Source organism: Ascaphus truei, chromosome 7 (assembly GCF_040206685.1).
Source record: "Ascaphus truei isolate aAscTru1 chromosome 7, aAscTru1.hap1, whole genome shotgun sequence".
Taxonomy (NCBI): Eukaryota; Metazoa; Chordata; class Amphibia; order Anura; family Ascaphidae; genus Ascaphus; species Ascaphus truei.
Genome location: NC_134489.1, coordinates 116,508,171 through 116,532,770, shown reverse-complemented (window position 1 = coordinate 116,532,770; position 24,600 = coordinate 116,508,171). Strand labels below are relative to the sequence as shown.

The 24,600-nt window shown below is 44.5% G+C and overlaps 1 protein-coding gene across 5 annotated transcripts in view; it reads right to left on the bottom strand.

Annotated features, from left to right (window-relative positions):
• Positions 1-4,071: 4,071 nt before the first annotated feature.
• SLC35F5 (solute carrier family 35 member F5) overlaps positions 4,072-24,600 on the bottom strand; it is a 103,004-nt gene continuing 82,475 nt past the window's right edge. For 4 of the 5 annotated variants that reach the window (XM_075609953.1, XM_075609949.1, XM_075609950.1 and 1 more), the window contains 4 exons: positions 8,711-8,801; positions 6,522-6,676; positions 5,972-6,061; positions 4,072-5,718 (listed from right to left, as the gene is read on the bottom strand). In XM_075609953.1, coding sequence (XP_075466068.1) covers positions 5,977-6,061; positions 6,522-6,676; positions 8,711-8,801 — 331 coding nt within the window. In that variant the 3' untranslated portion in view covers positions 4,072-5,718; positions 5,972-5,976. Of the gene's footprint in view, positions 5,719-5,971; positions 6,062-6,521; positions 6,677-8,710; positions 8,802-24,600 lie in introns of those variants that run through there. The other variant, XR_012802774.1, reaches the window with a different exon arrangement.

The window sequence follows — 24,600 nt, the reverse complement described above, 5'->3', positions numbered from 1 at the left end:
CAACATGAAGTCACGTGAAATGACGCTATGTTGCAACACGTCGCCGAAGACAAGGTAAGGCAAGTTGCAGAGGCCTCACACGATCCCCTGGCATTTAATTTAACCGCCTTTGGGAATAGCGCGGGGCCTCTGCAACCGCCTCGACCCCCACCCCCACGTAAAATCTAGTACTTTTTCAAAATAGGGAACCCTCGCTGAATTTGGGGCATAGATATTCAACAAGTTAACCAGAGTCCAACCAATCTGACAAACTATGAAAATGAATCACACCTCCTTATCCGTTTTAGTATGTTCTAGCTGAAAGGGATCGTTATTATTGAAGACCATGGCCACTCCTCTTTTATTGACTATTGCAGAGGAATAGAATACCTGGGAGAATGGTCTGTGTAGGAAAGTGGGTTGATGACGTTTAGAGAAGCGAGTCTCTTGTAAACAGATAACATCGGCGGACTCTCTCCTAAAATTAGAGAATGCCATCCGGCGTTTAGCCTGGCTTTTAAGCGCTTTAACATTGTGAGATATAATTTTAAGGGCTGCCATTGTATTAGTAGTTGAGAGTTACAAGTTGTGATGGTGAGGGGGTAACCAGGCCATCAATTTAGGTATTATGCCTGGCTGGTTACCTCAGCCATGTTGTGGGGTTTAGAGTGTCAGCTCTTGGACCCCTTTGTTGTACATGAGATTATATGACAAAGAATTTGTGTGTGTTTTACCTTTCCAGGGGTGCTATCCAGTGGAGATTGAGAGGCTCTGAATTTCAAGGGGGGTTTTGCGGTAAAAGTGTTGTCAGATTGTTTCTAGGTAACGGGGGGCCAGAGTTGCTGGCCACCCCAGAATTGTATCCGGGAATCAGGTCAGATTCCCGGGGACATATAGACACACCACCCCAGTCAAAATCCTCCCTTGAAAACAGTTAAGCGACTCACCGCCAGGTTTCCCTGCTTCAGCACAGATCTGAAAGGTAAATGGGGACATAGGGATATGTATCTCGGGTATAGTCAGGGGTCCCTAAGTTAGTGGGGGTCCCCCAGTATATGCCCTGATCACCCAGAACCTGGTATAGGGGTTCTGGGGGTACTCCAACCATATATAAGGTTGCAAGGGTTTTTATGAAATCCAAGTCCGGTATTCAAGAAAGGAATGAGATACAGCCCTGAGAATGAAAGTATTTTTTCATTCTACTTTGGTACTTAGAAAAAAATATAGGGAAAAAATATTGTGTGTCATACTGTTTAATAGTCCATGTGCTTGTGTACATTATTATAAGCTGGGGACTTCCAGGTCCATGGTTCAGAGAGACCATGTGGCTACCAAGTTGGTGCCATCAAGTCTGCTCAGGTCCCGAACATGAAAGCCTCAGAGGTTGCCAAGATGTGAAAGTCATTTGGGCACCAGAGTAATGCTCAAGTACCCACGTCCTGGGATAAATGGCAGTCCCGGACCACCATTTGCCCCAAGCCAGATTGTGAGGAGCCTAACTCAGCGGTTGGCTTCTGACTGACAAGTGACAGAGGTGCCAGGTTGTCGCATGCCCTTGTCAGAATCCGTGCTTGGCCGGCTTAGATAGACTGGCTACACTCTGATAGGCTGGTAGGATTCCTCCCACGCTCGGATTGGCTGGAGTATTTCATGAATTAAGTCGAAATACTATAAGAAAGCCAGCAGCCAATCGGTTCGAGAGATTCACTCAGATTCTGAGCGTCAAGACAGCAGTGATAAATTCTAAATCACCAAAAGATGCCCTGAGAGAAATACCAGCGAGCCAGCTTCAGAAATTTCAAGGCGAGAAATTTTCCAAGTCTCACTTCGAGGCCAAGTTCTGAAAAGAGAACGTAGCGGTCGCGGCTGGGATGACAAGCCGAAAAGAGTACCAGAACGTTTGGTACTATCTCCCGGTCAAGGGATTTTGGCGGCACAGCGGTGGCGTCAGGAACTTCATGTTGATTTGAGTTCCAGGACAAGTTCTGATCAACCTAAAGACTTTGTTTTAACTCTTATTTCACCTTGGAAAGTCTGGTTTTCTAGCCCAGACCCACAGTAAGTGTGTTTTCTCTTGTATTTTGTAATCCACTGTGTGTTTCAATAAAATAAATGACAATTTGTTTTACTATCTTGTTTTGCTCAGTGAATGATCCCGGTAAAAAAAAAAAGGTGTAAATACCTGGTCTAGCATAACACAAGTATTTCCCCTTTTTGTCTTAAAATTGAGTATTAATTGTGGGACATGAGTTTTCTTGGAGGGACAATGTGTGTACATTTGATCTTTACTGTTACAGAAGGTGGGGGAAAACAAATACATGAATGATACATTCATAATAAAAAATTCTGGGCCCACTGGGTGGCCCAAATGAAAATGACGCATGTCTAACCAACCTTTTGATGAGTCCAACAATTACCCAGGCACAACACACACAAAGCTACACCCGTGGACACCAAGCTTCAGCCCCAGGGACCCACGTCAAACTTTTGGCAACGTTTCCCGCCCTTAATTTGTTGGTATTGATGTTGAACCTTGTTCTCGCCTACGTTTTAATATATGTGGGAGAACATTTGAAATGCACCAACAATAGCATTAACTTGCTATATTATAACTATACCATCGGCTCCTAGGAGCCCAAGATGTCTCTCCCGGTTCTAGTCCCAATTTTCAGACCATCTAATAAGTGCCCCACTTATCTTGCGGACTTTAAGACAGTTCAGCGCCTAACCTCCAAATCCTGCTGCCAACTTTTAGGACGGCCCCTCCGCAGAGTGTTGTGACCTTCTCTGTGGGACCACCTTGGCCCAATTCAGCTGGTCTTTTCTCCGGACCGAACTTTCTCCTCGAGTTTCCGAGGGCCTCGGCCAGAGCCCTAGTCATGGTAGAAAACTGGGTGCCTTGCTTGGATCTTTGATTGGGTACCTTCTTTGAGCACAATCAGGTTAAATGGGAAGCCCCGTCAATATTTCATTCCAGCGTTGCGGAGGGTCTCTGTTGTTCCCTTTAAGTTTCTTTTTTGCAGGGTGATCGCTGCCAGGTCTGGGAACAGCTGTAGTTTTATTGATTCAAATTCAATAAATGCGCAGTTTCTGCCGCCATCATGATCGATTCCTTTGATCTATAGTAATGGAGGCGCAAGATTACATCCCTCGGTCTGTCCTGTTTAGGGAGTACTGGGCCTCATGGGCTCTATCCATCTGCAGTTAAGACTCAGTCGTCAGGGCACAGCATGGTAAACAGCCGCGGCAGGAAATCAGTGAGGTCATCAACCTTCTCAGGTATGCCCGCTCTCGAATAAACTTACAAGAACGAATGTCCTGATCTTCCTGAGATTCTCTGAGCTCCACTATGTGGTCTCTCATAGCAGCCATATCAGGAACCAGTGAGTCTTGAACATCTCCTATCTCAGTGACTCTGGTCTCTTGGTCAGACGTTCGCTCTTCCATGCAGGCCAAAGCTATGCCCAGTTATTTTACTGCTTTTTGTATTTCCAGCTGGAAAGCAGACTTTAGTTTTGTATAGATCATCTATATCTTGTTTGGTGAAGTTAAGGGGGACCAGGGCCTTTCTTGGTCCCGGATTCCCACTCACCATGTATCGGGGCACCAGCTTGAAGCATCTTAGTTGGCCAGGCTGCCGCCGGAAAAAGCCTGATGTTACGATGCAGGTTTTTTAATTTTTGGAGGCATATCTTGGACATGGAACTGTACGACGCTTGTAGATGGCAAATTAGAGTTGGAGGGTTGCCAGTTTATAGCCGACTAGTGCCGTTAAGTGCGATCCTGGAGCAGAGCTACAAATTCAGGTGGCCATCTTGCTCCTCGTCTCGCATGCGCTTCCGAAGTCTCTTTCTTTTAACACCCTTCATGTAATTTTTTGCTTTGTTCTCCCCTTAGGCTCATTTCTCCATCTCTTCCCCCCCCATGTCTCTTTCCCCACACATGTATATCTTTCTATTTTCTTAGAACTTCATGTCCGTCTCTTCTTTTCCCATTGCTATAATTTTTTCACTCTTATTTTCCCGTTCATTTAATCTTGGTTCCCAGTGGGATTGTACTCTGGCACAGCTTCAGTGAAAAGATCAAGCTTGGTTAAAAAGTTACAGATTTATTTCAACAACACATCTAAAAAAACGTACAAAACCCTACTACGCGTTTCCCAATCATGTCATTCTTTTAAAAACGCCTGCGTCTTACTTTCCCCTTCATCATCCTCTCTTTAACCCTTCTTCTTCCTAGCGACTGTCTCTATTTTCCTTCCCTCAACTGTACATCTTTCTCACTCTTTCCCTGTCTTTCTGTCATCGCTACTTTCAGGTCTCTTTATTTTTCCACTTATGTATGCTTATAGTTTCCCCTTTCCTGTCTCCCCAGCATGTTCCAGGCTGCTCTCTTCAGTACTCCCTGAGGCCCCTACCTACTCAATTCTCAGCCAGATGGGTGGGGAGGAGAGCAGACCACAAGCAACTTTTCTGTGTGCGCTGAAATTTACTGCAGAAAGTGGCTGATCTGAAAAATAGTTTCCTGTGGAACTTTTAAAGTTCACAGGTCTCACCGGCGGCTGTGCTTCTCTTAGGGCACTCTGTAGGGGGCCAACTGCAGATAATTGATGTGCCGGCAAGGGGGCCATATTTAAACCCGCTGGGCCAAGGACAGCAGTACTGGTTAACCCCCTGTAGGTGGCCCTAGCTAAGGGAAGAATAAAACATGAACATGTAATGAGTGAAACATGAGAAATAAATTGTGATGACGTCCTAGTATGGGAATTGTTCTTATGATATTATATGTAACTGTAGCTAGAAATCTGTTTCTGTGAAACTGGAACCGGCGGCTAAGAAACACTGAACCCAATGTAAGTAAGGTTCCCCTCTATCATGTATGTCAAGACTATCTTCCCGCCTGTGCAACATTTACGTATATTACACCCCTTTATAACTGCACCCTGAATCACTGGGCACCCACCTCCATTTCTGCCCTTGTAATTAAGTATCCAACACCTCAGCCTCATTGGTCTTCCACCTCACAAAGAGGTTGTGGACACACTTTTAATTGCAAAAACACCCTGTGATATCTGAGCTCTGTCCCAATCTAGAGACATTTCTATTTTAACAGAATGTATAAAGTGATTTATAACAGCTTGTAATGTCACAGGGAAATAAGGCACTGCAAGCATTGGGCAACCAGATGCAGATATATAAACAAAGACTTGCAGTATGGAAAGTGTTATTGTTATACAAATACCTCTTGGAGAAGGCTAGAAACAAGATGTTGCTCAGCTCCGTAAATGTATAAAACACACTGATGTGTGTGAATTATCAGCCAATAGGGTCTTTCAGTAGTGCGCGCCGATACGAACCGCTTCTCAGACTGGTTGCCAGGGGATAGTTAGTACCAAATGTGACATTGATTTAGGACTAAACCCTTAATAATCCGTCACAGACACATATTTACATATCTTCACTCAAACTGTACAAATATTCCAGCCAACATTTATCAAAGACCAGAAAGAAGTTAAACCAGCTGAGAGTGTCCTCTTCCTTCAGGGCCTGAGAGTGCAGACACGTTGGCTCATTATAGCAGATGGGAACTGTACAAATCACGTGTGCGAATGCAGCATAAACCGGGCTGGTGAGAGCAGAGCATCATCACGATTCTGAGAATACAGAGAAGCAGCAGATACTCGCAGATACACAGGGCTCCCCACAGATTGTCACTTCGCCAGGTAACATCCTCACTCAGCTGTGAGAGATCAGAGGAAACGTACGTGTTAATATGTCGTTCTATTAGGGAACATAAACCGAGATCGGAATCTGTCTTTCAAGTACTGTACTTCCTGATACACTGTGTCTGAGATGTATAATCACATATTACACAGTGATCTATGCAGTGCTGTATAATCCCATATTACACAGTGACCTCTGCAGGGCTGTTTAATCCCATATTACACAGTGACCTCTGCAGTGCTGCATAATCCCATATTACAAACACATACTCAGTCTATGAACAGCAGGTGGCTTCGTTCTCTGGAGATACGTTGTGCAAAGGGATCAGACTCTCGCTCTGCTCATTGTCCTCTGACGTCCTAAAAAAAAACCACATATTACAACCATTGCTGGCATAGTGAAATGTTATTCCTGTTCAGGAATGCAGCAAGTGAAAATTTATAACAGACCTGACAGCAGTTAATAATAATAACAACATGTTCTTGTATAGCGCTGCTAGTTTTACGTAGTGCTTTACAGAGACATTTTGAAAGCACAAGTCCCTGTCCCGTGGAGCTTACAATCTATGGGGGGGGGTTGGTGCCTGAGGCAGAGGGAGATGAAGTGACTTGCCCAAGGTCACAAGGAGCCGACACTGGGAATTGAACCAGGCTCCCCTGCTTCAAACTCAGTGCCAGTCAGTGTCTTCACTCACTGAGCCACTCCTTCTGAATGGGTCAACAGCAGCATGTGCCAGAGAATGGCATGCAGAAACAGCTAAGTAACTGATTAGTCACCTTTGTCTGATAAACACATGCTGGAGCAGTGACAGGAACTCACCTCTGAATCCGATGCTTTCTACATATAAAGGCAAAAATTCTTCTGATTCCAACCATGACTGGATCCCAGTTATTATAATGACACAGAAAAGTCACAATGAAGAACGATAGAAACACAGGCACAGCGCCCGCAAAGAACACCCAGGAGAAGCGTATCTGTAACACAACAGGGCACAGATTCTTAACATGGCATGTTATAAATACACTGTCTGTCATTCGGAAGATGCCATGCAGCAAAACAGCCACCACTAAGAGGATAACTACAGTGTCATGAAGATATACATGTGTATACAATTGTGTTTAATGTCCTATTAAAGGCATTATCTGCAAATAACCCAATACTACTGTATAATGCTGTATAATGCTGTAACAGTGGGGGTTTGTCCCATTTACCCCAACTGAAATCTCTACTTATAAAGGTCATATTTGCAGACAAAAAAAACATTGTATAGATATAGTAGTAATGTAATCAGCTTTTAAAGCAGCAATACACCCAAAAATGTTAAGTTTTTTTTATAGAAGGATCTGTACGAGGTCCTCCAGAGCAGAGCCGCTCTATTTTCAACTGGTTTCCTGACATAATTACACTTTTTGTGCCACGATGCCAGTACACTTCCTGTTTTAAGATGATGCAACAGTCATCCAGCAGGAAGCTGCAGCGCCATCTGTTACGGCTTTGTATGGGCCTGTGGTTTAACAGCCTTTTTCTTTCGTAGGACCCCCGCCTCAATTTGAATCCTTTATAAAAATAACAAAACCCATAATAAACAAGTCACTGGGATTACTGCTTTAATGTACACGTGTAATAAAGCAGCACTTTGCCACCTGAAGGGGAGGGCAAAGGTCAAATATCGAACCTCTTGTACTCGCCTTTTACCTCGCTACGTCACTGCTCGGCGGACCCATGTCGCGCAGGGCAAAGGTCAAATATCGAACCTCTTGTACTCACCTTTTACCTCGCTACGTCACTGCTCGGCGGACCCGTGTCGCGCAGTGACGTCATGAGGAGGGTAGCTTTCGTGCCGTGGGACATCTGCAGCGAGGTAATAGGTGAGTACAAGAGGTTATATATTACACTTGGCTGTTTGATGTTTAGCCCTCACCTTGACAAAGCCTGCTTATATGGTCGAAACATTGGTATTGCCATTAAATCAACTTTTTTGCAAGACCGTGTGCCTGGATGTTTTCCTTCTACTTAATTCTGAGACTGTACCTTTAATTAATCTGACGGACTCCCTTCTTTTCTTGCAACTGCGCTCAAATGATGTATTTCAATCACAAGGGCTTGGTGTGAGAGCAGGAAGCCCACGGGCTTTATGGCGAAGTGTTCTGATCAGGTACAGCCCTCAGATCTCCCTGTTATCTCACTGTTTCTTTATCAGTGAGCAGAGCCAATTCATCCAACAGCTGATAAAAATAAAGCTGGCTCATACATTGGGGACATATTATCAGAGATAACACCCATTCTGGCTTCTCATCTCTCTGTAAACTCTTATCTTTCTCTGCTGCAGTTATAGCATTTGCTTATGTCAGTAGATTTTTTGCTGCATGTCCCTGGGGATGTGGAAATAGTTTTTGTACATGTATTCTGTGCAAGCTTGGCTGGAACAGCTATAAAATCCTGTCTGCTTTACATAAGGAGCGCTACAAGGCATTAGGTTTAGCTAATGTTCAGTAATAAATTGCTGCAATTTAGCCTACACTGCAATTAGCAAAGCGCTCACAGAATGAAGGGTTCTAAAAACCTTAAATGTAAACTTTTCAAAAAGAGCCAGGAAACGTTAAGAAAAAAGTGCGTGGATTGTGATCTAATTTTTCACCATCAAAACTAGGGCAATACCCAATCTTGTAAAGAAATCAAGACCAGAGGGAATACAGAATATACTTTCTGCACATAAGGTCACATTTGATAAAATCTGCACTCCATACGGCACATAAGGTCACATTTGATAAAATCTGCACTCCATACGGCAAATTAAAAAAAGAACACATTGTTATATACGTTTGATATTATCAGTCTGAACCGTTTATTGGGAGTCGTAAAACAATAATAATAGAAATCCAGAAAACCTGGAAAAAACTAAACAGATTTTCTTTCATCGTTTTGAGAAACATGCTAATTTTTATTATGATAGTCTAATCTCGTGAATATTTTCAGTGCATTTAATACCATCCTCACGTGATCCTTACCTTTTGCAAGCACATATCAGCTATGATGGAGAGAGGTATAGTAAGGCTTAGTGCAAGTGTGCCTATTAAAGAGGAGGTTAGGAAGCAGCCCCTAAAGACAAAAAGAAAGATACAACTATTAGTAAATATTTACTGTACAAAACAAATATGACAATGACTATTTTGCTGCCTCTGTCAAAATCAAAGCAGAAACTGAGGTTTGGCGTCTGCGTCCGCTAAAATGCAAAGCAAGAGCAAACCTATTTTTTACTTAGGAGAGAGATACAAACAATACGGCAAAAATAATAATAATAACATGTTCTTGTATAGCGCTGCTAGTTGTACGTAGCACTTTACAGAGACATTTTGCAGGCACAAGTCCCTGCTCCGTGGAGCTTACAATCTGTTTATTTTGTGCCTGAGGCACAGGGAAATAAAGTGACTTGCCCAAGGTCACAAGGAGCCGACACTGGGACACTCAGCCCTAAGCGAACAAGACCTGGTACACCTTAAAAACATGCTTTCTCTCTTAGAAGACCATTATAAAGAACAAGGAGAGTGATCATTTCCAAACTTAAAATGACAGCATCATTTCACACACAGCCCCATGGGTTAGAAGTGCCAATATTTAAAAATTGGTATTCCAAACCAAATATGGTAAGCAGACGAGCTAGGAATCAGAAGGATATACAAGTAGATTGACCTTTATAGTTGGCTCAAAATGGCTCCTGGATAAACAAGCAAACCAAAGGCTCATAAAAAATGCCAGACTTCTAAGGCAGGTCAATACGATACCCAGAAAAGGCTTTAACAACTGGAATGGCACACAAAAGGTATGAGATACACCACTTTTTGAATTGCAAGAGCTTTGGTGTAATTTATATGGGACTCTGTAAATGTGGAACAAAATATGTGGAGAAAATACACAAACTCTCCATACTATAAGTCAAACATAGAAAAAGAAACCCTACTGTAGACATTGCACTCAAATTTCCTTTAATAAATGAACGCACATAGCCAATTCATATACATATAATTCCTATTACAAAAATATATCAAAATTGTTTACAAATAAATCGTACAAAACAATTAAAATCAATAGTGGTCAAAAAGTCATTATCAAGTTCTGAAGAGAAATTACATGGACACCAAGTATATCATATTCCCCAAAAGTCGTGTTAGAAGTAGGTTTGCAAAACTGAAAGTGGGCCCCTCTCTTTTTCATAATTATCAGAGAACATACTTATTTAACTACTCTTATAATATAAAATGCATTGATGTATCAATACTTAATCAGATTCTCTTATGTACTCATCTGTCCCCATGTGCTACTTGATGTAGGAAAAGTCTATGCCTGCTTGATATTTCTTCTTGCGGGGACCGGACCAGTGCCACATAGCTACCAACAACACGTTGGTTTCACAGCATGTGTGCTTTTTCTGGATTAAGGTAGAAGATGAACAGGGGGTTTATATACGCCTCATGAAGGCCCAAATGGTCCACCCGAAAAATACACAAATACAACAATCAATAAACATTACAAAAATCTGTATATGTAAACTCTTCATTTAACCCCTTCAGTATTTAGGTTCCAAAACAAATCCACCTAGTGTCACATCTAAGTAGCATTTTGTCAAGGTCACCCCTCCTAATCACAGTAGTCATGTGATCTATTTCAGTAATTTTGTAGGAGAGCCTCTTTAGCTTTGAAGTAATGTAATCTGAGGATCACATCTCTGGGCATATCGCCCGATGGGGGCCTGGGGCACAGGGCCCTGTGGCACCTGTCCATTGGGAGTTGTTCTCCAGGTAGGTCCGGCAAGAGTACTCTGAACCACCTCGTCAGAAATTCTTCCGGGTTCGACACCGATTTCGCGATATTGCGAATTCTCAAGTTGTTTTCATCTGGCACGGTTGTCTGCATCCTCCTGTCTCCTGCTGATTTCGTCTATGCGATTTTGCATAAATTGGACTTTAGCTTCGGTGGATTGCAAGGACTTTGCTGTGTCGTCCATTTTTTCTTCTAGGATATGTTTGCAGGATCCTAGGGCTGTTATGTCTTGCTTGATCCCTTTTAGGGCCGTTTGGATTCCCGTTTAAACCATAGTCTGGAGTCTAAGGAAAAGTTCCTCAGTGTCTTGTTTTGTGGAATTTCTTTCCATGATCTCCAGATCTGGTTCAGATTTCGAGTATTCTCTCTCGTGTTGGGCCCTCGTCATCTTGGGATTCTGCTTGAGTGTCTTTTTTAGAATAATATTGCTGGACCCCTTTCTGCGAGGAATTTTTCTGTTTGGAAGACAATTGTAGCTTCTGGGAGGACATCGATGGTCTGGAACAGGTATTTGGGAACATTAACGCGTCCCTGGTTTGATATTAGATCCGCTGCTTCATTCCCCCTCCCCCATGGGCTGACTCTCGCCCATCCATCACGGTCTGGGTCACACATGCACCTCCATTTCTCAGCTTTGAAAAGCCAGGGGGGAGAAAGAGTGGGGAGGGCTGATGTGTTTGCCCATAGGTTTCCGTCTTGTCAGCTCCAGGGCTTGTTTGTGTGTGTTTTGTGCAGGCCCTTTCTATTGTTTATTTATTTATTCAGACAGTTCTTTTGCCAGTTCTCCTCCTCTTCCTCTCTTCACAAGCTGACGGTGGCCATCTTGTATTTTCGAGGGGAAGGAGGGCAGAGCAGTACCAAAGCGTGAAACACGTGGATCCTCCTTCGCCCTCAGCCGCAGCCGACCTAGTCAGGGAAGGGACCCACACGGTTTTGTCGAGTGCCCGGGGGAAGGGGGGTCCACTTACCCGGCTCGGTGCAGCTCCAGGGGGACTCAGTGTCCAAGATGGCCACCTCCCGCTCTCCCCTGGCAGCACAGCCCCCGTGATACTTATATACTTTTTATAAGTTCCAAATAAACTCCTACATGTCATTGATGGATAATCCATTATAAAGCTTGCTCCATTTTCTCAACACCTATTCTCTCCTTGACCCTCTACAATCTGGCTTCCGCAGTGCTCACTCCACGGAAACAGCACTCACTAAAATAACTGACGACTTCCATGCTGCCAAAGACAGAGGTCATTACACTCTGCTCATATTACTCGACCTCTCTGCAGCATTTGACACAGTTGACCACCTTCTTCTCCTCCACATTCTCCATACTCTTGGTATTCGGAACAAAGCTCTATCCTGGATCTCTTCTTACCTCTCTCATCGTACTTTCAGTGTCTCTTCTGCTAACACCTCCTCCTCTATTGATCTCTCTGTGGGGGTACCCCAGGGCTCTGTCCTGGGACCTTTTCTCTTTTCTCTGTACACACTCTCTCTAGGTGACTTAATAACATCTTTTGGGTTTAATTATCACCTCTATGCTGACGACACACAAATATACTTTTCAACACCCGACCGTACACCTGCTGTACAAACCAAAGTTTCTGAATGTCTCTCTGCTATATCATCCTGGATGGCCCTCCGCCGCCTTAAACTCAACATGGCTAAAACAGAGCTCCTCATACTTCCTCCCAAACCTGGCCCTACTACCTCCTTCCACATTACTGTTGGAACTACAATCATTCACCCAGAAGCCCAAGCACGCTGCCTAGGGGTCACACTCGACTCCTCTAGCACATTCGCCCCTCACATTCAAAACATTTCTAAAACTTGTCGCTTTTTCCTCCGCAATATAACAAAGATACGCCCTTTCCTCTGTTGCTCGACTGCTAAAACTCTGACTCAGGCCCTCATTCTCTCCCGTCTTGATTACTGTAACCTCCTGCTGTCCGGCCTTCCTGCCTCTCATCTGTCTCCCCTACAATCTATCCTAAATGCTGCTGCCAGAATCACTCTACTCTTTCCTAGATCTGTCTCAGCATCTCCCCTCATGAAATCCCTCTCCTGGCTTCCGATCAAATCCCGCATCTTACACTCCATTCTTCTCCTCACTTTTAAAGCTTTACACTCTTCTGCCCCTCCTTACATCTCTGCCCTAATTTCTCATTATGCACCATCCAGACTCTTCCGTTCTTCTCAAGGATGTCTTCTTTCTACCCCCTTTGTATCTAAAGCCCTCTCCCGCCTTAAACCTTTTTCACTGACTGCCCCACACCTCTGGAATGCCATTCCCCTCAGTACCCGACTAGCACCCTCTCTATCCACCTTTAAGACCCACCTTAAGACACCCTTGCTTAAAGAAGCATATGAATAGCACTGTGGATATTCTGAACACATGATACATAAAGCTTGGCCCCCTGCAGATGCACTTACCAGAACTCCCTCCTACTGTCTCTGTACGTTCTACCTACCTACCAATTAGACTGTAAGGTCCTCGGGGCAGGGACCCTTCTTCCTTAATGTTACTTTTATGTGTAAAGCACTTATTTCCATGATCTGTTATTTATATTATCTGTTATTTATTTGATTACCACATGTATTACTACTGTGAAGCGCTATGTACATTAATGGCGCTATATAAATAAAGACTTACAATACAATATAATACAAAGGGTTCTACATTTTGGTCACTTTTTTAAAATAAATCAATGTTCAACAATTAGTTTCAACTGATGTCACTGCATTGTAGGTAAATTAAAAAATAGCAACAAGTACCCACAGGTTGAATGTGGGGACTAAATATGGACTAAATATGAGATAGATCTATAATTAATGTATAAAGTATGATAATAATACTAGGTTATTCTTGTATAGCGCGGCTAGTTTTATGTAGCGCTTTACAAATACAATTTTTGCAGTCCCTGCCCCGTAGATCTTACAATCCATGTTTTTCTTGCCTGAGGCACAGGGAGATAAAGTGACTTGCCCAAGGTCACAAGGAGCCGACAACAGGAATTGAGCCAGGTTGCCCTGCTCCAAACTCAGTGCCAGTCAGTGTCTTTACTCACTGAGCCGCGCGCCTTCTCCCAAAATGTTTAGTATATGAAAAATATTTCATTATTTTTTGAACATCAGTGTTGGTTTCTTACTTTCTATTGACTATTTAGCTCATTTTGATTACTCACTGCATTGTAGGAGCCAACAGTATAAAGCATAGTGTTTTCCTTTATTTTGCTATGCATCAACAACAAGTGAGCTTGGTTGATGGATTGGACTATAACCTCGAGCCAAAACCTTGAATAACTTATTCGTTGAGCAATTCGATTTTTCACTCACAAATTGACCTATGGGAACTCCTCTGATTTGGTGAGAAGAATTGTAGTGTCTTATAGCATGTACTAGACTGTTGGCTGAAGTATCAATGCGATATACGGTTGTAGATAATCTACCATCCTCATGTCGTCCAATCTGCAACACCAATCTCCGTCAGTCTTAAACTCTGTTACAAAAAGACCATGGGGAATAAATAGTGTCCCCCTGCTGACAAGTTTATTGTGGATCAGATTCATTGACAATATCTTGTTACTATGGGATAGGGAGGCATCCTAACTTGAGGACTTTGTTTTAAAATTGAACAATAGATTTGCAGATCTGCACGAGATGAGGATGGTAGAATATCTACATAATTACGTAGTAAATGAGGTTGAAAAGAGACATGTCCAAACTCAACCTATGCTAAATTTAGATGACAGATACTTATCCTATATTTGAATTGACAGAATTGTGATCCAGAGAAAGGCAAACAAAAATCCTGTGACATGTATGTATGCCTTTATTTATATAGCACCATTAATATACAGTTAGGTCCGGAAATAATTGAACACTGACACAATTTTTCTAATTTTGGCTCTGTACACCACCACAATGGATTTGAAATGAAACAGATGGAATAGAAGTGCAGACTTTTAGCTTTAATTCAAGGGGTTGAACAAAAATATCGTATGAAACGTTTAGGAATTGCAACCATTTTCATACACAGTCCCCTTATTTCAGGGGCTCAAATGTAATTGGACAAATTAACACAATCATAAATAAAATGTTCATTTTTAATACTTTGTCGAGAATCCTTTGCAGGCAATGACTGTTGAAGTCTGGAACGCATGGACATCACCAAATGCTGGGTTTCCTCCTTTGTGATGCTTTGCCAGGCCTTTACTGCAGCTGTCTTCAGTTGTTGTTTGTTTGTGGGTCTTTCTGCCTTAAGTTTTGTCTTCAGCAAGTGAAATGCATTCTCGATCGGGTTGAGATCAGGTGATTGAGTCGGCCATTGCAGAATATTTCACTTCTTTGCCTTAAAAAACTCCTGGGTTGCTTTCGCAGTATGTTTTGGGTCATTGTCCATCTGTAAAGTGAAGCGCCGTCCAATCAAATTCACTGAATTTGGCTGAATCTGAGCAGACAATATATCCCTATACACTTCAGAATTCATCCGGCTGCTTCTGTCACATCATCAATAAACACTAGTGACCCAGTGCCATTGTAAGCCATGCATGCCCATGCCATCACACTGCCTCCACCGTGTTTTACAGATGATGTGGTATGCTTCGGATCATGAGCCGTTCCAAGCCTTCTCCATACTTTTTTCTTCCCATCATTCTGGTACAGGTTGATCTTAGTTTCATCTGTCCAAAGAATGCTGTTTCAGAACTGGGTTGGCTTTTTTAGATATTGTTTGACAAAGTCTAATCTGGCCTTTCTATTCTTGAGGCTTATGAATGGTTTGCACCCTGTGGTGAACCCTCTGTACAGGCATACCCCGGTTTAAGGACACTCACTTTAAGTACACTCGCGAGTAAGTACATATCGCCCAATAGGCAAACGGCAGCTCACGCATGCGCCTGTCAGCATGTCCTGAACAGCAATACCGGCTCCCTACTTGTACCGAAGCTGTGCGCAAGCGGGGAAACAATAGAGCTATTACACATGCGTTATTTACATCAGTTATGCATGTATATGACGATTGCAGTACAGTACATGCATCGTAAAGTGGGAAAAAGGTAGTGCTTCACTTTAAGTACATTTTCGCTTTACATACATGCTCCGGTCCCATTGCGTACGTTAATGCGGGGTATGCCTGTATTTGCTCTCGTGAAGTCTTCTCTTTATGGTAGACTTGGATAATGATATGCCTACCTCCTGGAGAGTGTTCTTCACTTGGCTGGATGTTGTGAAGGGGTTTTCTTTACCATGGAAAGGATCCTATGATCATCCACCACTGTTGTCTTCCGTGGACGTCCAGGCCTTTTTGTGTTGCAGAGCTCACCAGTGCGTTCTTGTTTTCTCAGAATGTACCTGTCACACTTGCCTCTGATCCGCGCGGAGACCGACTCAGGGAAGCACCACGGGGCAGAGTCATGCGCCCACGCACTGCCAGGGCAGTGCAGGCGCAGCGGCGTGATGGCGGAGCTCTGCGAGACGCAGCGCGCACGCGCACGGGTTGCTCGGCAACCAGGAAGCAGGAGAACGTGAGGGAGCTGCTGGAGCCTCCCACAGGCGGAGACTTGCTGAGTGAAACGCATGACGTCATCACGTCGCGACGCGCATCGCGCACGCGCGCGGGTTGCCCGGCAACCAGACCTAGCATCAGGAAAGCCTAATTGCAAGCTGTTTTTGATCAGTGTCTCTCTGACACCATTGGTGGACCAGTACACACCCCTGCAAGGTAATTGGATCCTTCCCACATATATACCTGCTTCTGCCTGTCCTTCATTGCTGAGCATAAACTCCTGTTTATGCATTGTGCTCACCGCTGCTGTCTAGTTTTGTCTTGAACTTTGTCTGACCTGTTTGACCCTGCCTGTTACTTGGATTTCTACACTCTCCAGCACTTTGACCCCGGCTTCGTTACTCGACTACTCTACCTTCTATTACCCAGGACCTTGGCTACGAAACTCTACCTACCCGGACTCTCCAACCCTGGAACACGGCAAGTACCCTGACTACCCTGACCTCTCCAACCCTACGACGCGGTACGACTAGGACTACGCATTCCGGACAGGACTGCGTGGTTGTGGGTCGGTGCCTATACATACCCCACCTCAGCCCCGCGGTCTTCCGTCCTGTTTGTGGTGAGCGCAGCGTGACAGTACCAAACTGTTGATTTGGCCGCTCCTAATGTTCCTGCTATCTCTCTGATGGATTTTCTTATTTTTTGCAGCCTAAGGATGCCCTGTTTCACTTGCATTGAGAGCTCCTTTGACCGCATGTTGTGGGTTCACAGCAACAGCTTCCAAATGCGAATGCCACACCTGGAATCAACTCCAGATTTTTACCTGCTTAATTGATGATGAAATAACGAAGGAATAGCCCACACCTGTCCATGAAACAGCTTTTGAGTCAATTGTCCAATTACTTTTGGTCCCTTGAAAAAGAGGGAGCTACATATTAAAGAGATTTAATTCCTAAACCCTTCCTCAATTTAGATGTGAATACCCTCAAATTAAAGCTGATAGACTGCACTTGAAGCCCATATTCATTATTTAACTGTAACTTGAATTTATTTTGGCACGCAGCCGAAATAAGAAAACGTGCATCAGTGTCCAATTATTTCCGGACCTAACTGTAGATAGCGCTTCCCAGCAGTAGTACACGTGACAATCATATAAATAACAAATAATACAAATAACACATAGTGGGAAGAAGTGCTTCAGACAAAAAAGTAACATTTAGGAAAAGGAGTCCCTGCTCCGAAGAGCTTACAATCTAATTGGTAGGTCGAACGTACAGACAGTAGGAGGGAGTTCTGTAAGTGCGTCTGCAAGGGGCCAAGGTTTATCTATGAGGTGTAAAGTATCAGCCACGGAGCTACTCATATGCTTCGTTAAGCAGGTGTGTTTTAAGGTGGATCTAAAAGGTGGATAGAGAGGGTGCTAGTCGGATATTGAAGGGAAGGGCATTTCAGAGGCATGGGGCAGTCAGTGAGAAAGGTCTAAGGCGGGAGAGGGCTTTAGATACAAAAAGGGTAGAGAGAAGACATCCTTGAGCAAAACGCAAAAGTCGGGATGGTGCATAGCGAGAAATTAGGGCTGAGATGTAAGTAGGAGCAGAAGAGTATAAAGCTTTAAAAGTGAGGTGGAGAATTGAGTGTGTGATACGGGATTTGATAGGAAGACAGGAGAGGGATTTCATGAGGGGAGACGCTGAGACAGATTTAGGAAAGCGTAGAGTGATTCTGGCAACAGCGTTTAGGATAGATTGTAGGGGAGACAGGTGAGAGGCAGGAAGGCCAGACAGCAGGAGGTTACAGTAGTCAAGACAGGAGAGAATGAGGGCCTGAGTCAGAGTTTTAGCAGTCGAGCAACAGAGGAAAGGGTGAATCTTTGTAATATGGCGGAGGAAAAATCGTTTTAGTTTTAGTTAAAGTTAAATTTTAGTTAACTTTTGAATGTGAGAGGAGAACGTGAGAGAGGAGTCGAGTGTGATCCAATGTTGTGTCATAAGGGGGAAATTAAATTCCTACCTAATACCAAATACTGGCAATCAGATTACTCCCTGGAGTAATCATCTTCCCATGTTTACTTATTTGGTATATCCCTGTATACCTTTAATTTCTAAAAAGATGTCCAACTTTTTTTTGAAGATATCTATTGTATCTGCCATCACAGTCTCCATGGGTAATTAATTCCACATTTTAACTGCCCTTACTGTAAAGAACTCTTTCCTTTGTTGCTGGTGAAATCTCCTTTCCTCCAACCTTAAGGGATGGCCCCGAGTCCTTAGTACTGCCCTTGGGATGAATAGTTATTTTGAAAGCTCCCTGTTTTTACCCTATATATATTTATATATACAGTAGTAATTATATCCCATCTTAGATTAATCTTTTCTAATGTTAACAAATCAAAAGTAGCTAGCTTCTCATAAGTCAGAGAGGCATAATTATAGAGGGGCATAATTATGTTTACTTCCTTTCTACCCATTGCCCGTTTAATGCAAGATAAGATCGTGTTTGCCTTTGCAGCTACTGCATGACTTTAGGTCCTATTACTAAGCCTGCTGTCTACTCCTAAATCCATCTCCATCCAGGATTCTCCTAATCCTCCTAAATCACCTGTTTATTCTTGTTTCCCAAATGCATACATAACCTCACATGTATCTGTATTAAACCTAATTTGCCATTTACCTGCCCAACCTACCGCAAAGATACTGCAAGTCTATTACATGCTGCAAGCCAGCACTATTCTCACCAAATGAGAAGTCCTCATAGGTCAATTTGTGAGAGCAAAACAGAATTGCTCAACGAATGAGCTCAGAGCTGGGGTGGCCAACTCCAGTCCTCAAGTTCCACCAATAGGACAGGTTTTCATGATATCACTGCTTCAGCACAGGTGGCTCAGTCATAATGACTGAGCCAGATTGAGCCACCTATGCTACAGCAGGAATATCCTGAAAACCTCACCTGTTGATGACCTTTGAGGACTGGAGATGGCTACCGCAATCCTCGAGTTTGAAGCACAAAAGAAAAGATTTTTGGCTCGAAGTTATAGACCAAGATCTATCAACCAAGATAACTATTGTGCTAAAGCAACCAGAAGGGAATATATGTAGCCCAATAGTAATAAAAAGGAGAACATTAAAACAGTGCACTTTATAGGCACCTACAATGCACAGTGAAATCAGCTGAAACACATTTTTGAGCGACACTGGTTTATTTTGAAAAGACTTTGTAGGGAAGCACCCATCAATGACATGTAGGAGGTCAGCACCCTCTGTGATATCCTAGTCCAGAGTCACTATTATAATCCAAATACATTTGTACCCAAAAATACAGTAACAGACTCCTCCAAATGTAGGCACTGCAAATCCTGTAAATTCATGGACAGGACTACCAAGTTTAATGACATTTCAAAAACGAAGATGTATAAAATACGGCACTACACTAATTGCAGGACTAGTGGGGTCATTTACATTTAATTCTGCCAATGTTGAATATAGAATCATGGCTTTGGAACATAGAGATATATTACAAAATGTGAATAGCCCTGTGGCTACATGTAAATATAATAATGGACAAACAAAGCATTGAAATTAATGGAATAGATCCCATGACTACATTTTTCATTCTGTTTAATTTTATATTTTATATGAAAAGAATGGCTCCTCTTGCGATTCATCAGAAAGGTCTGAATGTTTCCAGATACTGTTGTTTGGGTCTTTTCACTGGTAACTTGAATGCTTAATTACTAGTTGATACAAATGTTGCCATCATAGATGAATTGAACAACGAGAAAATCTCGACCATTTGTGAAGGAGCTTTTTTAGGGTCCCTTTCCATTATCTACCTCAGGCCTGCACAACTCCATTCCTCGAGGGCCGCAAACAGGCCAGGTTTTCAGGATATCCCTACTTCAGCACAGCTGGCTCAATTAGTGGCTCAGTCATACTGAGCCACTAATTGAGCCACTTTGTTGAAGTAAGGATATTCTGAAAACCTGTCCTGTTTGCGGCCCTCGAAGACTGGAGTTGTGTAGGCCTTATCTAACTGATGTTCCAGATGGTAACTGGTCATTGCAACTAAGGCTTTTCCCAAGAAGGAGGAGGAAAAATCAAGTGTAGACATAGGAATATCAGCAAGGGTTCAACAGAAGACAAGAAACACAAGCAAGACAAGGGACAGAACTGCACAGTCTCCCCTAATGAGCCAAGAACAAACCTGAATCGAAGTTCTTATAGGGCTTCCTTTCCCCTGGATGCAGCCTCGGGCAATCATATTCAGGCAGGGAGAAATGTGAGAGGACAACCCCTTGTCACACTGTACGCCCAATAGCGTGAAGAATAGGTCTTGCGCCTACTGCACCCTCCTCCCCATCAGTGTGGAGGCACGCTTATGCATATTTGGACTCCCGGGAAATAAATCTCACTTCCGCTTCCTCCAGATGCATAATGTTACCTGGTGCGAGACCGGTTTCTTCTTCAGTTGGGAAGGGTGGAACCAGCCTTCTTTTCTCAATGGTGATACCGGTATGAGCAGAGGGGAAGGGGGAACAAAGACCACCGTTTCTGCCATAGTTTCCTGCCCAGCTGTGGAGCTGATATGGCCCCATATTAGATGGGGGGGAGGGGATGAAACTTCCACTACTGGGCCCAAGGATAGTAGCAGAAACCATCCCCTTCTATCCCATTCACTCCCACAGCGGCAGAATGCGGCCAAGTGGGGCGTCTTGGTGCCTGAGCACAGACAGGGTGGGAACAAGCCAACCATGGTTGAGTCAGCTACCTCAGGACACTTTGGGCAGCCAACAGGCGGCGACAGGAGAGACAGGAAGATGCAACACCTAGGTGTCCTTCTCCTTCCAGTAGGACACAAACAATTGCGGAAATGTAGAGCGCAAGTCACCTTTATGCATAACTATTCAATCAGCTGACCTGTGCACAACCTCCAGCTGGAAGTGGCCTATTACTCCATGCTCATGCACTGGAGACGCAAGAGAAGAGAGGATTGTGAAAAGTGGTGTTGTATGTATGTATATCTTTATTTATTTAGCGGCATTAATGTACATAGCGCTTCACAGCATTAATACACGTGACAATCATAAATAACAAATAATACAAACACATAATGGGAAGACGTGCTTCAGACATAAAAGTGACACTTAGGAAAAGTGTCCCTGCCCCAAAGAGCTCACAATCTAATTGGCAAGTGAAAGAGCGTACAGAGACAGTAGGAAGGTTTTCTGGTAAGTGTGTCTGCAAGGGGTCAATGTCGATGAATGAAGTGTAAAGTATCAGCCACAGAGCTACTCATATGCATCAATAAGGAGGTGTGTTTTAAGATTGGGTCTTAAAGGTGGATAGAGAGAGGGTGCTAGTCGGGTATTCAGAGGAAGGGCATTCCAGAAGTGTGGGGCAGTAAGTGAGAAAGGTTTAAGGCGGGAGAGGGCTTTAGACACAAAAGGTGGCAGAACACGCAAGAGTCATGATGGTGCATAGCGAGAAATTAGGGCTGAGATGAAAGGAGGAGCAAGAGAGTGTAAAGCTTTAAAAGTGAGGAGAATAGTGTGTGAGATCCGGGATTTGATAAGAAGCCAGGAGAGGGATGAAATAATAAGTCACACACCTGTTATGGGTGTCCAGGGATTCGTACTTTTAAAAATATGATTTTTTATATTCATTATTGCAAGTTCTGAATAAAAAATAGGGAAAAATATCCCTGTGCAGGTAAACTCACATCAGATAAATCCAAGTTTAAAATGCAGATATCTGAGCAATGCAGGACAATCTGTAACTGCAGAAAACCGTGAATGTCTGATGCCACCTGGTGTTTAAAGCCAGTAAAGTTATCAGCCAATTAAATGTAAAACACGGGCACAACTGAAATTCTGCCTTCTCCGTGCATGGAACATCTGCATCACATTAAATGCATCTGAAAAACACAAAGCTGGTAACAGGAGGAGCAGAAACAAGGAATACGTACACCTTGTTTCCCAGCTTCTTATTTTCCAGAGACAGAACATTTTATTTACGGATTCTCCTACAACAAGATGTTTGGCAGCACTGCGTGTGTATATATATATATATATATATATCTATAAAAACACACACACACACTGTATATGTGTGTAGGTATGTGTATTTGTATATGTATGTATGCATGTGTATGTATGTATGCATGTATATGTGTATGTATGTGTGCATGTGTATGTATGCATGTATATGTGTATGTATGCATGTGTATGTATGCATGTGTATGTATGCATGTGTATGTATGTATGCATGTCTGTATGTGTACACACACACACACACACACACACACACACACACACACACACACACACACACACACACACACACACACACACTGAGCGCCTAAATATATTATTTGATCTGCTTCAAAATGTGCAAAATTTTATTTGTGAACAGAAAACATCAGATTGAAATTATTTTTACAAACAGAAAATTAAACCCAGTGTGTCTGGGACACACCTCAGAGAAGCAATCTAACACTGTACCGGTCTGCTTCACTAGAAATCAATACATCTCATCAAATAAACCCAATTCCCATCTCATGCAGGGAGTGTGTAACCGGCAGAGAGATGCCCGTCACCAGCTCAGGGTGGAAACCCTTACTCCATGCAGGGAGTGTGTAACCGGCAGAGAGATGCCCGTCACCAGCTCAGGGTGGAAACCCTTACTCCATGCAGGCAGTGTGTAACCGGCAGAGAGATGCCCGTCACCAGCTCACCCTTACTCCATGCAGGGAGTGTGTAACCGGCAGAGAGATGCCCGTCACCAGCTCACCCTTACTCCATGCAGGGAGTGTGTAACCGGCAGAGAGATGCCCGTCACCAGCTCAGGGTGGACACCCTTACTCCATGCAGGGAGTGTGTAACCGGCAGAGAGATGCCCGTCACCAGCTCACCCTTACTCCATGCAGGGAGTGTGTAACTGGCAGAGAGATGCCCGTCACCAGCTCACCCTTACTCCATGCAGGGAGTGTGTAACCGGCAGAGAGATGCCCGTCACCAGCTCACCCTTACTCCATGCAGGGAGTATGTAACCGGCAGAGAGATGCCCGTCACCAGCTCACCCTTACTCCATGCAGGGAGTATGTAACCGGCAGAGAGATGCCCGTCACCAGCTCAGGGTGGACACCCTTACTCCATGCAGGGAGTGTGTAACCGGCAGAGAGATGCCCGTCACCAGCTCACCCTTACTCCATGCAGGGAGTGTGTAACCGGCAGAGAGATGCCCGTCACTAGCTCAGGGTGGACACCCTTACTCCATGCAGGGAGTGTGTAACCGGCAGAGAGATGCCCGTCACCAGCTCAGGGTGGACACCCTTACTCCATGCAGGGAGTGTGTAACCGGCAGAGAGATGCCCGTCACCAGCTCAGGGTGGACACCCTTACTCCATGCAGGGAGTGTGTAACCGGCAGAGAGATGCCCGTCACCAGCTCAGGGTGGACACCCTTACTCCATGCAGGGAGTGTGTAACCGGCAGAGAGATGCCCGTCACCAGCTCACCCTTACTCCATGCAGGGAGTGTGTAACCGGCAGAGAGATGCCCGTCACCAGCTCACCCTTACTCCATGCAGGGACTGTGTAACCGGCAGAGAGATGCCCGTCACTAGCTCAGGGTGGACACCCTTACTCCATGCAGGGAGTGTGTAACCGGCAGAGAGATGCCCGTCACCAGCTCAGGGTGGACACCCTTACTCCATGCAGGGAGTGTGTAACCGGCAGAGAGATGCCCGTCACCAGCTCACCCTTACTCCATGCAGGGAGTGTGTAACCGGCAGAGAGATGCCCGTCACCAGCTCACCCTTACTCCATGCAGGGACTGTGTAACCGGCAGAGAGATGCCCGTCACTAGCTCAGGGTGGACACCCTTACTCCATGCAGGGAGTGTGTAACCGGCAGAGAGATGCCCGTCACTAGCTCAGGGTGGACACCCTTACTCCATGCAGGGAGTGTGTAACCAGCAGAGAGATGCCCGTCACCAGCTCAGGGTGGACACCCTTACTCCATGCAGGGAGTGTGTAACCGGCAGAGAGATGCCCGTCACCAGCTCACCCTTACTCCATGCAGGGAGTGTGTAACCGGCAGAGAGATGCCCATCACCAGCTCAGGGTGGACACCCTTACTCCATGCAGGCAGTGTGTAACCGGCAGAGAGATGCCCGTCACCACCTCAGGGTGGACACCCTTACTCCATGCAGGGAGTGTGTAACCGGCAGAGAGATGCCCGTCACCAGCTCAGGGTGGACACCCTTACTCCATGCAGGGAGTGTGTAACCGGCAGAGAGATGCCCGTCACCAGCTCAGGGTGGACACCCTTACTCCATGCAGGGAGTGTGTAACCGGCAGAGAGATGCCCGTCACCAGCTCAGGGTGGACACCCTTACTCCATGCAGGGAGTGTGTAACCGGCAGAGAGATGCCCGTCACCAGCTCACCCTTACTCCATGCAGGGAGTGTGTAACCGGCAGAGAGATGCCCATCACCAGCTCAGGGTGGACACCCTTACTCCATGCAGGCAGTGTGTAACCGGCAGAGAGATGCCCGTCACCAGCTCAGGGTGGACACCCTTAC